The 14,206-nt window shown below is 52.5% G+C and overlaps 1 protein-coding gene across 2 annotated transcripts; it reads right to left on the bottom strand.

Moving 5' to 3' along the window:
• Window positions 1-807: 807 nt before the first annotated feature.
• NFE2 (nuclear factor, erythroid 2) lies at window positions 808-8,501 on the bottom strand. Of its 2 annotated transcripts, none has more exons than XM_007467787.1 (3): window positions 8,327-8,501; window positions 3,260-3,428; window positions 808-2,088 (listed from the first exon to the last, which is right to left on the bottom strand). In XM_007467787.1, the coding sequence occupies exons 2-3, from the start codon at window positions 3,371-3,373 to the stop codon at window positions 1,084-1,086; spliced, it is 1,119 nt and encodes a 372-aa protein (XP_007467849.1). In that variant the 5' UTR covers window positions 3,374-3,428; window positions 8,327-8,501; the 3' UTR covers window positions 808-1,083. The 2 variants fall into 2 exon arrangements, with proteins under 2 accessions (XP_007467849.1, XP_007467850.1); XM_007467788.1 differs by lacking the exon at window positions 8,327-8,501 and adding an exon at window positions 3,636-3,864.
• Between the last annotated feature and the right edge of the window lie 5,705 nt (window positions 8,502-14,206).

Genomic DNA, 14,206 nt, shown 5'->3' with positions numbered 1-14,206 from the left:
ATATGCCAGAGGTAATTCATATGCTTTAGTGATTGGGAAGAGTGGAAACCACAATTCCAAGCAAGGAGATGAAGGTGTGTGGAGGAGCTTTGACTGGACTTTGATCCATGTGGCTAAGAATTCTGAAACTTAGTCGTGTTCGAAGAAAAAATATATTAATAAAAGGCCCTAGATCTTCAAGGATCTACAAAGGGGGGCAGAGGCACCAAAACAAGAATTGGGTAACATCTGTCTAATGTAACCAGGGAGATGGAAGATTTCACTGAAATGCATACTGTGCTCCACTGTAGAGAAGACTTGGTACCCAGACCTGGTCGTGAAATCCCCTGAAACTTGGGTGTCCAATCATTCTCTCATTCCAATCAAGAGCAGTTCACTCAGTCTTCTGAGAGAGCTCTGGCATATCAGGGCCCAGGCTGAGGGAGTCCCTTAGAAGTAGGCATGAGGAGGGGAAAACGGCCTGTGGGCGTTCTAGGATTTACAGTGCCCCAAAGTTTGAAAAAGGAGTGGCCTAACAGGGACCTCACAGAGGGTCTAGCCGGCTCTGGCAACAATCCCAGCTCTATAAATAGGGGGCCATCTGAGAAGGTGTGGTTCCTCAAATCATCCATGGCCCCTGGCTCTGAGAAAGGGAGTGAAGGTGGTAGGTAGCACACTGCTCAGGCCCAAGCGTCATGTGTCCACACGTCCTCATACAGAGCCGTAGGGGAAAGAAGCAAGCTCAGCAGAACTACCTGCCACCAACAGGCAGTGAGCTCTGAGGGGCACCCCCTTCACCCTCCCTCGAGAAGGAAGACACAGCGGAAAGCTATTTCTGTAGAGTGCTTTATATACCAAAGCTCAGACGAGATTGGAGACCTGGGAAACTGAATCACGGAAGAGAGATTCCAGCCCTCCCCTCACGTCCTTGCCTCCAGGCAAGCCTCACTGAACACGCCTTGGACCTTCCAAATGCCAGGTTTCCCACTGTGGTCCCTCCTGGTCTACAGAACTCAGCTCCTTCTGGGCCTCACGGTTGGGGAGCACCTTTATCAGAAGAGAATGAAGGAAACCTCCATCACCAGCCCCAACCCTCCGGCCAGCTCAATCTGTGGCCTCCATCTTGGTCCCCCGGGGCACCAGGAAGATGGCCCCATCAGCAGCCTGGTGCAATGCATACTCTTCAGGGGAGTAGCTGTTGCCTGCCTCATCCCGCAGGTGCTGGAAAATGTCACGATACAGCTCCGTCAGCTGTTGGCGCATGACCTCCAGGGTCCGGTCGGCCTCACCTCGGGCCCGGAGGAGGCGCTCCCGCTCACTGCCCAGCCGCTCCAGTTCCCGCTCCAGCTGCACGATGGTCTCCAGCTTTCTCTTGCGACAGTTCTGGGCAGCCACCTTGTTCTTGCCCCGCCTTCGGATGTCCCGGACTAGTGCCAGCTGGCTCTCCGTCAGCGGGTACCGTGCCAACAGCTCGTTGAAGTCATCTACTGGCAAGTTGACGATCTTGTCCGTAGGGAAGGGGATCTTCATGGCCAGGGCTCGACGCTCATCCCGACTCCCCGCCTCCCCCCGTGCAGTGGGCTTGGCCCGCACGGGGCCCGAGGAGGAGGGCTCTAAGGCTAAGGGGGTCTCGGCAGGTGGCAAGGCATAGTTGGGGTGGGCCAAGGAGTTGGGCATTAGTGAGTAGGGGTACTCCACTGGGTACATCTCTACATACTCGCTGCGACGCCGACCAGCTTCCGTCCCCTCCAGCTCAAGAGATTCAGCGTCACTATAGTTGAGGGATAATCCTGAGTCGGATTCTGGGTCTTCTTGGGGCTTGGGTGGCCCCGCTGACAACCCAATGTCCAGGATAGCCAAGGGGTCTGGGAGGGGCTCACTGAGCAGGCCCGAGAGGGTCAGCGGCTTGGAGGCTGGTAAGGTCATGTTACTATAGGCGTATGGGGGGTCTGGGACATGAGATGTGGGTGCTGGGAGCTCATAAGGTGGTGAAGAAAGGGGAAAGCCAGCCTCCGGGTGGATTGAACAGGGGCAGTAACTTGGAGGCGGCGGGGGCCCAGGGTATGGGGCTGGGGGCTCGAAGGATGGCTCACTTGGAACATTTAGGCCCTGCAAGAAAAGACACCAAAAGGTTTGGAGACAGGCTGAGGAAGAGAAGAAACCAGCTCTCTCTCAGAACCAAGCTGGGTCCAGCTGAAAGACCCAGTGAGATAATCACAAGAGAAGAGAACGGTGCTGAGTATCATTGAAAGCTTCTGGCAAAGTTGTGATACAGTTTGTTCACGAGGAAAGCGGCTTAAACAAGAAGGGACGTCACGCAACAATTATGGAATCCCCTCTTCAGGAGAAGTTCTTACTGTACTGAAATGGCTCATGTCCCTTTATTTCCTTCAGGAAGACAAGGAGTGTCTCCAGGATGACCCTCGGAACCCTTTTCCTGCTGCCACTATCTAGGGTCAAAGGGTCAAGTTCAGACCCTGGCTATGCCCTGGGTGCCCAGCAGAGGGAGCTGCTGTGTGGGAAGAGGGCTTAGGGCAGATCCTGAGGGCCCAGACATGGTGGCAGGGAAGAGAAGGGGGTGGGCACAGAGCCAGGTCTGGGGCTGAGAGTTACCTTGGGGAGCGGGCACAAGCTCTGCCCTCTCCCCTTCAGTCCCTCTGTCCATGCCCAGGTGCAAAGAGGAGGATAGAACGTGCTGGAAGAGGGCCCCCAACCCACATCGGGGAGCCACCCTGCTCCAGCCCAGCTGGGGACAAAGGCATCATTGTTAGGCCAACAGACACCCCTTTGTCCAACTAGCAGGAGGAGAGGACCCCGGCATAGTCTGACCCCCCTTCCCAAGGTCAGAACTACAGCTCTGCTACCTGAGGGAAAGGGGCCCCCCGACCCCGGCTGCTGAGGGCAGGGGGAGGAAATGAGGGAAGAAGATGGGCAGGATTGGAGGAGGTCAGAACAGAAGAACGTGAGGAAGGGAAGGCGGGACAGGAGGTGGGGCAGAGAGACGTAAGCAGAGTGACTGCCAAGAGAGCTTACACCCCCAATCAGATCCTTCCTTCCCCACCACTCCTATCTCCTGCTCATCCACACTCCCTCCCCCTCAATGCTCTGATCTTCCATCCAGATCGCCCTCTGACTCCAGCCCTTCCTTTCAGAGTGCCTGGAACATTTCCATCTTGAGACCCTGGGCTCTGCTTGCTCCAGCCCCCGGCCTCAGTCCCAGCCAGACTCCCTGTTTCTCTGCTTTTCCCTCCCCCCACCCCTGCCCCCTAACCCCACTCACCTGCAGCTCAGTGATGGACATGATCTCTTGCCAAGTCAATTCCATCTCACCCAGCTCCAGAGTGGGCAACTGTGTCACCCTGTTCCTGCTCTGCTGGGGAGGACACGGGGGCATCCTACTGGGCCAGGGCCTGGTCCGAGGTCCCGAAAGCCCAAATGGTCCCAGCAATCTGTCAAAGGAGAAACAGGAGTGAGGGCCTCTCTTGCCACAGGTCAGCAATTTTGTCCTCCTCCATGGAGAGGCTCCCTCCAGCTTCACCTCAGGGAAGGAGATGCCTCATTCCCCGCCCTACCCCACCCCCATTCATGCTGTACTCATCGTCGGACAAACTCCTTAAGCTAGAGAGCCTTTTTCTGCCGTGTTGTCTCTATCTCACCTGCTATGGCTGTAGGCAGTTCCTTTGGGAGCACAGTAGGTTTTTATCTTCTTTTCAGACAAGATGCCTTCACTTTCCCCTACTTCTTACTCCTCAAAACTGTATCACTGGCCAGGACAAAAGTCACATCATCCAGTGTTTCTTATTTTTCCTGTTTCCTGCAGCAACATTGGGGATCACTCCTGCTCTCCTCCTCTGCCCTTACTTTTAGGATCTCAGTCTTTTCTTTCCAAGATGAGAGCGAGTGCTTGGGGATCCCCAAGGAGTGTGTTGTGGGAAGAGCCAAGCAGACAGCCCCTCCCCTTCTCTAAGATATGGCCCAGGCCTGGTGACTGATAGCAGCCCTGCCCTCTCCTCCTATCCCGGCCCTGGGCTCCCCTGCCTGGGCCAGATAAGAGGTTTATCAGCAGCAGGCAGCAGAGGAGGAATGGTCCCTGGAGACACTGGACCTCTGCCCTGTGTCCCATAGGGTCATCTTGGCTATACCCCACTCCACACAACCAGGGGTCTTTTCTCTCCTGAGGTCACATAATAACCACAGCAAAGACTTATTTGGCATTTGTCGAGAACCGAGCTGGTGGTTTATAAGCACTCGTTTATGAGATTGATTTCCACAAAGATCCTGTAAGTTCCATTCAGAAGTTGAGGCTCAAGCTGATAAATAGCAGAGTCAGGTCTGGTACCTAGAGTTGCCGACTCTGCTAGCCTATCCCACCTTCCAGGCGCCTTCCCAATCCTGCTCCCATGTCTCCTCCATACGCCGAGACTCTATTGGCGGTCGACATCAATCAACTCTTTCTGTGGAATCTCAGACTCTTTTTTTTTTTTTTAATTTATTTTTGGCTGCACTGGGTCTTCGTTGCTGCGCACGGGCTTCCTTTAGTTGTAGTGAGCGGGGCCTACTCTTCGTTGGCAGTGCACGGGCTTCTCACTGCAGTGGCTTCTCTTGTTGCGGAGCATGGGCTCTAGGCGCACGGGCTTCAGTAGTTGTGGCTCAAGGGCTTAGGTGCTCCGCAGCATGTGGGATCTTCCCTGATCAGGGCTCGAGCCCACGTCCCCCGCATTGGCAGGTGGATTCTTAGCCACTGCGCCACCAGGGAAGTCCTGAATCTCAGTCCCTTTTGTCTTCTAAGGAATATTTCTTTAGAGGCTTGAATACACACTTCCCTCCAGCCCCTTTTCTTTGGATCTGGGCTCTAGCTGCAGCTCTGCCACAGAGCAGCAGCATGATGTTGGGCAAGCCATCACATTTCTCTGAGCCTCTGTTTCCTCATTTGTAAAACCAGGGAGTGACCACCCCACCTTCATCTTCTCCTCTCTGTCAACCTCTCTCTTCATCCCACCTCCCTATTCCCTGACACCCATCTCACCCTCATCTGTTCTCCCTGCCTTCGACAAGGGACTTCAAGTAGATGTGACAGGGACCTCCTGATCTCTTAGGGCCAGACACCACACCCTACCTTTGCCATGTAAGTGAAGGCAGGCAGGCTGGGTGGGTGAGGGAGACTTATAGAAGGACAGAGCATAGGACTGGATGACCTTAGATCACCACAAGGTTGGCCTATCACAGCTATTTAATATGGGATCCACTCTTTGACTCAACACAAAATTGGTGAGAACTTTAAATTGTCCTTTCGAAGGAGGATCTCCCCTAGCCCTGCCCCCTAACCCTAACCCTAACCCTAACCCTAACCCTTACCTGAAGCCTTACACTAACACGTGCCCTAATCCTAACCCGTACACTAACACTAACCCGTGCCCTAACACATACGCTAACCCTAACCCGTTGTCGTACACAGACCTGTACCCTAAACCGTCCCCGTTCCCTAACCCTAACCTTAACCCTAACCTTTGTTATATTGCCATCCCCAGAGCTGGGAGTTGGTATAGGCACAGGCCCTTGACAAGTGGGCAGAGGGTGGGGTGTTTATGTCTGTCCAGGATGCCATTTCAACACCGGAACCCCACCTTCCCCCACCCAGGTTCTGGCGGAAATTGCCCAAAGGCAAAGTGAATGGAGAAGGGGTTTGGGGGCAGGGACGATGACTCTTGCCTCACAGTCCTTACACACACACACACACACACACACACACACACACACACACACATCCCATTTTGTCCCTCATAGTTTCCCGGATCTGACTCAGGTGCAGTACAAAGATCCTGCCCTAGGAGGCAGGAGACCAGGTTCTCTGGCCTTCCAGATGCATGATCTGGGGCAAATCGCTCCTTATTCAGACTCTCCTATTAAATGCGGACGGACTTGCAGAACCTCCTTGCATCTGGCTCAGGCAGTCACAAATTTTACTGTGGCCTGCATTCACCTGGGGTGCTTGTGAAAATACAGAATTCTGAAAGCCACCCTGGACCTATCGAATTGAATTCATAGGTGCAGGTACCCAGCAATCAGCATTTTAACAAGTGGCCTGGTGTTTTTGATGCCAGAGGCCCACCCTACTTTGAAAACTACTAAACTGGTCCAACCATATGGACTTAAAAGAATGCAAAGCCAGAAGAGCACCTGGCGAGTAATCTGCAGACTTCTCCTAGCTTCACACCCTTGACCCAGGCAAGGCTGGGTTCTAGGCTGCCCTAGTCTCTGAGACTAGATATCAGCCCCTCCTCATAAAGACCAGGAATTTAATCTTCCCCTCACCCTGGGACAGGGAAATGAGAATCCAGAAGGGCTGCTGGGGGAGGCGGGCGGTTAGGAAAGAGGCAGTTAAGGAGAGCCTCAGGATCGAATCCAACCAGCTCTCTGGTGCAGTGGCAAGTTTGCACCAGGCCAAAAAGGCGTAGTCTGTTTTTCCCTAGACACTCAGAGATGGGTGGTTGTCTATACAACAGGCAAGGTCAAGAAGTCTACCTTCGGCTTCCCTGGTGGCGCAGTGGTTGAGAGTCCGCCTGCCGATGCAGAGGACACTGGTTCGTGCCCCGGTCCGGGAAGATCCCACATGCCACGGAGCAACTAGGCCCGTGAGCCATGGCCGCTGAGCCTGCGCGTCCGGAGCCTGTGCTCCGCAATGGGAGAGGCCACAACAGTCAGAGGCCAGCGTACCGCAAAAAAAAAGAAGTCTACCTTCAACAGGTCTTAGGAGTCTCCCTTCCTGAAGACGGGCCAGGGGGCTGACAGCCAGAGGTATAGCTCAGGAAGGAGGGTATAGTCAGAATTGGATCAAAGAGAACATCACAGAGGGTACAGAAGCTGGAGAGATACTGGGAAAGTGGAACATGCCTCCCTGTGTCCCTTTTCTTTTACAGCAGACGGTTTCCACTTTCCAGTTTAGCCCACACTTTGAGGTCACACAGGCATCTTGCTCCCCAACATTGCACATCAGGTAGGACGGACACCATCTCAAGAGACTATAACCCACCCTCTTTACTCTCATCCTGATGGGATTACCCGGAAAGATCTTATCACAATCCCTGAGTACACACAGAATGACATGGAGCTTTATGCTTCAGGATACAGAATGAGGGCCATTTGGGGAGGGATGCTGGGGAAAGGAAGATATTTGGCCTCATCAGCAGCCCAGGGCTCTAACACCTTGACAAGGGGGAGAGACAGAGAAAGGGCTCGCCTCTGGGACGCTGTTGTTGTTGTTTGTCTGGGACCGTGTATTGAGGCTTACTAGACAACCCCTCCTCTCCAGGTGTCAATAGAGGCAGGGAAAGGATGGGGAGGGATCAATAAAACTTGGGGTGTGGTATGGCAGGTGAGCAGCCTATTTAGAAAGAGTAGGAAGAATCCCCAAGGAGGGAGGGAGAGGCGAGCAGAAGTGGGAGAAAGAAATAGCCTGGAGGGAAAAGGGGCTGGGGGGAGAGGTGGGGAGGGAGAGTGAGCGGGGTGGGGGGTGGCAGTTTTGATCACAGTAAGATTCAGTCTCCTGGGGTCATACATGACTCAAACAGGTGCACGGAACAAGGGAGAGAGGGACAAGTTTCTGCCATCCTGTCACTTGTTCCCTAGACCCCCAACTCCAGTCCTTCGGGGGCCAGTGACTAGAGAATCTCAGCCCCAGCAGATGTGATACCTGACCTCTTCTCTTCCACTGTTTCCCAGCCCTCTACCTCCCAAGCTGCCAAGATTTCCAGTCAGAAGAAACTATGCTGGGGTGGGATGCCTTCCTCTCCCTTCCAGTTCCAGCTACTGCCCTAGGCCCAGAGAAGAGAACGGGCAAAGGGAGGCAAGAACTCAGCACCCTCTACCCCTAGCAGCCCATCCTGCTGCAACGACACTTCCCAGCAATCCAGGCATCCACTGTCTCGGATTCCTCAGCTTTCCCCAAACCTCCCAGATGGCTGGACAGGGCAGTGGGATAGAATGGAGTAGGGGAAAGGATGGTACCATACACCTGAGAGTCTATTGGCTGCCCCAGGGCAGCCAGCCTGCTGAAGGGTTACTCAGTGTCACTCCCCAGCCCCTCAGGCGTGCCTCAGGGGACCACTGTCTGGTCCCTATCCATAGCCTTTCACCCCAAGAATCCCAGAGGGCTCAAAAAGCCGTCTAGGTCTTCTCCCAGAGAAATTCCCAAAGATGTCAAATTCCTAAACCAGGGGCAGCCTGGAAAGGTCTGAGATCTCCGAGGAATGCACGGCAAGTTGCTTATTTTCTCCCGCTGCCTCCTTCACCTCCCCAGCTTGCCCCTGGGTCCCCCTGGAATCCTCCTCCCACCCTGCCCCTCAGGCACCTGTGGCAGGGTCCAAGCAGGGTGAGGAGAGAGATGTGGCTCCGGGTGCTGTCTCTGGGGAGGCTGGGCCTGGGCTGACACCTTCTGGGTGAGGATCCCTGCTACCTCTGAGAACTGGGGAGGGCCATGCCCTGCCCCCAGGCCATCGCTGAGCGCCCAGTGTGTAGGCTCGTGCCCGAGGGAGGGGACCTCAGGGGCCGGCACACCAGCCTCCTCTCTGAAGCCCTCAGCCTGAGTTCTCCGTCCTTCCTCCAACCCTCCCCTTTCCCCGTGGCCCTCCTCTGCTCCTGCCCCTTCTGGCCAAGAGAGGAAACTTGAGCCCGGTGTGGTTTCTGCCCGCACCCCACCCCCACCTTGCTCCCAGCCAGCGGGGGCACACATGGCTCCAAGCCTCTCCCAGCCCTCCTTTTGAGCCCAGGAGTCCAGCCAGCTCTGCGTTTCTCCCATGCATCTGATGGATTCCAACCTGATGATCCGTGGCAGAGTGACCTCTAGACTTTATACAAGTTGTAACCTCCTTCCCTTTGCCCCCTTGACTCTCTGAGGGGCAGGGAAACTGAGTCCTGGCAAGGTGGAGGGCAGCTGAAGAAAAGGACCAGATGTCTAGCATCCCAGCTGTTAGGCAGGTGGGCATTCAAGGCACTGCTTTTATCTCAGGAAAGCCTGGGTTCTGGGCAAGGGGTAGGGGAGCTTTTGGGGGGAGGAGGGGCCGGCTGCTTTGATGTGTCCTTTCACCTGTAGCCTTCTCCCCTCCCCCTGCAGCCTCAGATGTCCTAGGACAAAGGCCTCTTTCTTGGACAGGTTTGTTGTCAGTGTGTGAGGGGAGTTGGGGGTGGGGGAGGCTCCCGGCAGGGACATTATTCACCTCCCTTAAAGGGGACCCTAGATGCCCTCTGTCCTTTCTTCCAGGCAAGGCATCCCAGCCACATGGCAGCCACATACACTGGACAGACCAGGACACGTGTGTAGGATATCAGATCCATCCCCCAGCACCCACAGCAGCTCTGGGGCAGGCCAGTAAGTACACCCCAGAAGTCACTCATTCATCCATTTGCCTCAAACTCACAACCCAAGTCCCAGGCCAAACAGATCTCTCTGCAGAGACTAGGAGAGAAGCCTTCCTTCCTCCTAGTTTTAGTGGTTTTCAGCTCCAAGGAAAGTCCTTCCTATGTCTAGCTTCACTCCTTATAGCTGCAGCTTACACTTTTTTTTCTATTTTTTTCTTCTTACGATGTTCAAGTTAAATTGGAAACAGTTAAAGACTGGGGAGGCAGGCAGGTGCCACCCTAAGGCAGAGCTGGCATTCAGCCAGCATTCTCTTATAGGGCTGCGTTCACTATTAAAATAATGAAAATATTCTGTCCCCGTTGGTGAAGAATAGCTTCTGGGAGTCTTCCAAGTGTCCCCACCATTCCACTGCTATGTCAGCCACCCCGATTCTCTCTCAGGACCACCCCCACAACCCAATAACCCAACCAAGCAACTCAAGAGGCAATGTGATACCCGCCTCTTTGCAGCCTCCTTGCAGCCTGTGTGTGTGGGTTTGATCAACACCCATGCCAAACCCATGGTTCAGCGTTTTGAATTCCATCCCCATCCCAGGAGATCATAATTCTACAGGCATGACCTGTGTAGGGCAGGAGGTGACCCCTGGCTTCATTGCATGTTACAAGTGGGTTCAGAATCTCCTGATGACCTGGGTATGAATCTGGGTCACATACATGAGCATTCAGATAGCTTTCTCACTTACATACTTATTTGGGCCCCTCAGAGGGGATGAGGGGTGGAGATAGTCACGCTTGTGACTGATTCAGTAATGATATCGGGTTACAGCTAGTCAACAAACATTTACTGAATGAAAGCTACAAGTTCAGGACGCTATTTGTGGCATTGCAGATACAACTATGGATAACACAAGTTGTTCAATGAATGAATGGATATTTACTGAGTGTCTACTCATTCATTCATTCATTCAACAAATATTTATTGTGTATCTACCATGTTTCCTACTCCAGGAACACAAAGATGAATAAGACATAGTCTGTGTCCTCATTAACAGTCTAGGCAGGGAATTCCAGTAATAAAGGTCTATGTAAAGTGCTATGGAGCTGAACTGCTGCTGGTGAAATTCATAGCCGGCTTCACAGAGGAGATGACAGTTGAGTTGGGCTGTGGAGAATGACTCAGGGTTCACCAGGAAAAGAAGGGGAGAAGGGTATTCCAAACAAAGGTGTGAAGACATAGAAGCATCAAACACAGAGGAGTATTTTGGGGTTCCTAGGATGGGGTGTGAGGTAGAAAGCAGTAAAAGGTAAGCCTGGGAAATTTGACTGCGGCTAGATAGTAAAGTCTTGAAAGTTAAACTAGGGGGGTTGTATTTCATCCCGTGCACGGGTCATAGATGTGTTCGAAGCAGTCTGCTTGTTTGCGGGGACAGGCATGGTCGTGCAGGCTGAGCTAAGTGAACAGACAGCCCTCATTTAGGCGGAGGGCCAGGGTGTCTCTCCCACCTCACTCCACTCCCCTCCCATAGGAAGAGGCTGTTACTGCGGTTCCCAGGCTCTGTCCTGCCTCCAGAACGCTCTTTATAGCCCTCAGGGGTGCGGATGATTCCTTTAGCTCCCTCCTCTCAGATCCCTGAGGTCCAGAGTCAACCTCCTTCTATCTTAAACCTCTTTCGCTTGATGTAAGATGAGCAGGGGATTAGGAGCCTGAATGGGTTGGCTAGTGTCTGCGGCTGGGCAAGCCAGGATACCTAAGATTTTCCTATCCCTAAGATGGGATACCTAAGATTCTCCTGCTTCAGCAAAGGTGGCAGAGACAGAATATGGAGAAAAACATGACCACATATCTTTACTGTTATACCATTCTCCGTCTATGCTGCTCAGGCACCCCCGAAAGGCTGACTTGTCGTCACCCCCCGTCAATCCACCCCACCCTCACCCCAGCGCGTGTGCACACACCACCACCACCATCAGGGCAAGCCACAAGCAGTGTTGCCAAACACCCCGCTGGGTTATGCAACCAGCTTCCCGAGTAGGGCGGGGTGGCTAGAGGTGGAACGTGGGGAGGGCCACAGGTCCCGGAGGGAGCTGGCTGCCTGGCCTGCTTGCCTGGTGGGCTGACCACAGTGGCCCCAGGGAGCGGGGGCAGGGCTGCCCTTTTATCAGTGCCCTGCAGGGTTGCACCCGCCACCCCCTGGCTTCCTCTCTCAACAGACGGAAAGGGAGGCAGCCACAGGGTGCAAGGGAGGGCTGGGCGTTATCCTAGGCTGCAGAGCCCGGCGGTTACCCCGGATGGCTGGGGGAGGTGTTGGAGGGGGTCTGGGACCAGGGAATAGTGAGGCCCCTCTTACTAAAGTAAGAAAAGGGAGATATAAACTGAGGCCCAGATGGTGGAGACAGATCTCCTAAGCCATCCACTGGTTTTTCCTTGTGTTCTGGTTTGGGTGAGGATAGGATAAAAAAGTCTTTGAAGAGGTTCCTTTCCACAGATAAGAATTCTTAGAGGATTGACTCAGGAGTTGAGGACATTGAGCCCCACTCTCAGGACAAAAGGGTCCAGAGAGTTGGGTAGGACTGAGGTTCCCAGACCTGGGCGACTATGAATTATGCCCTGCTAGCAGAGCCCCACACTGAATCCAAAACAGATGAAGGCTGATAAATGAGTCCAGAATAGTCCAGAAGAAATAACCCCTGGAGCTTAATTCTAAATCTAGAGAGAGGAGTAGGTTGCATGGTGTAGAGGAGAATGAGGGAGGGTCAGATCTTGAACCTTAAAACCTGGACTTTAGTCCCTGCATTCACGGGTTATGTGGCTTTGGGCAGCTCAACCTTTCTGAGCCTTGCTTCTTTACCGGGGAAAATGGAGATAATGGAGTTTTGGAGAAGATAAAGGGAGTTCTGGGGAAGCTAAAAAGGGGTCAATAAGAAAGTGAGTCTGTTATTATTAGGAGATAGAAGCATAGAAACCTGGAGGCCAGAGTGCCTCAGGGGCTTGGGAATTGAGAACACTCTATCTGGAAGCCAGACTCTGGTGGAGAGATACCTGGGCCAGAACTGAAGCCGGTAGGCAGCCTGGTTCTGGGAGAGAACCAGGACCAGGATGCAGCAGTGTTTGGGGGGAGAGGGGTGGTACACTTCCAAGAGCTAGCTCTGGGGCCATGGCTCTCCCACCCCAGCACTAGTGGGTGGGGCCAGTTGTAGCCACACCATGGGCATAGTGCCAGCCTTACGGGCTTCAGTCACCTTCCAGGAAACCCAAAACCCCCACCCCCACCCCACCCTATTGCAATCCTCTGCAGTGGGCGGAGCTGCCTAGGAAGTCCCACCCTCTGCTCCTTAGAGGATGGAAGGCTTGATGCCTGACTATTTATTTCCTCCTTTAAACAGGCATCCCGCTCATTCCAGCCTCCTGTCTTTGCTCTTCCTGCCCGCTTGCACCAGAATGCTCTCCTTGGCCCTTTTTCCCAACCAGGGGCAGTACAGAGTGGAAAAGAGATCTGGGTTTGAGTCTCAGCTCACACTTAGCAGTGTGGACCTGGGCAAATTATACAGCTTCCTTGAGCCTCGGTTTCCCCTTGGTAACTGGGGAGAACAGAGCTTCTCGTTAGAGACAATGTACACATAGTGCTTATACACAAAGGACATTAATGTTGGATCCCTTCCTCTGATCTACTCTCCAAGACCCAGCTCGGTTCAAGTTCTGTCTCCACAACATTTTCTCTGGCTACCTCAACACTTACACATATTTCTCTTGTCTAACTCCTTTTGCAATTATTATATGTACCAGAGAATTAATAACCTCATTTAAATATTTTCTTTTCTGGGACTTCCCTGGTGGCACAGTGGTTAAGAATCCGCCTGCCAATGCAGGGGACGTGGGTTTGAGCCCTGGTCCGGGAAGATCCCACATGCCCCAGAGCAGCTAAGCCCGTGCACCACAACTACTGAGCCTGTGCTCTAGAGCCCATGAGCCACAACTACTGAGCCTACGTGCCACAACTACTGAAGCCCGCGTGCCTAGAGCCCACGCTCTGCAACAAGAGAAGACACCTCGATGAGAAGCCTGCACACCACAACGAAGAGTGGCCCCCGCTCGCCGCAACTAGAGAAAACCTGCACGCAGCAATGAAGACCCAATGCAGCCAAATAAATAAAATAAAAAATATAAATAAATTTATAAAAAAATTTGTTTCTTTTCCAATTGAACCATATGATTTTGTGTTTTGTTACATCATCTTGTAATAGTGATGACATAAACAGTATTATACAAAACTTATCACAAGCATCGTAGTTTAATGGTGAAGAGCACAAGTTTTAGAATCAGAAATGCCTGCATTCAAATCTTGGCTCTGACAGTCACTTTGAGATCTCAAGCAAATTCTTTAATCTCTCTGAGCCTAATTTTACCCATCTGCAATTTAGGGATAATAACAATACTTACCTTACATGTTATTGTGAGAAGTTAACAACTGGGTATGTATGCTTAATTTAGTGATTCAGTGTCTGGGATATAGTAAGCACTGTTAAATGGCACATATATGGTACATCTATTATTATCAAATAAATATATTAAATTAACTTATTGTTAACTAATAGGTAAATTTCTTGTGAGGGGTTGCATTTTATGTTTTGTCTTTTTTATATATACCTCAAGGTGTCTAGTTCTTAGTACAATATACTGTCACTCACTCAACAAATATTTATAGAGTATTTAACAGATTGCTAAATTTGGAGGATACCAAGATGACTGAAGAGTGAGCTTTGGGACTCCCTGCTGGTCCATTGGTTAAGAATCCACCTTCCAATGCAAGGGACATGGGTTCGATCCCTGGTTGGGGAACTAAGATCCCACATGCCGGGGCGGGAGCAGCTAAGC

The sequence above is a fragment of the Lipotes vexillifer genome, unplaced genomic scaffold, assembly GCF_000442215.2.
Source record: "Lipotes vexillifer unplaced genomic scaffold, Lipotes_vexillifer_v1.1 scaffold387, whole genome shotgun sequence".
NCBI classification, from domain to species: Eukaryota; Metazoa; Chordata; class Mammalia; order Artiodactyla; family Lipotidae; genus Lipotes; species Lipotes vexillifer.
The sequence above is the reverse complement of the archived record's forward strand: the minus strand, read 5'-3'. Positions and strand labels throughout refer to the sequence as shown.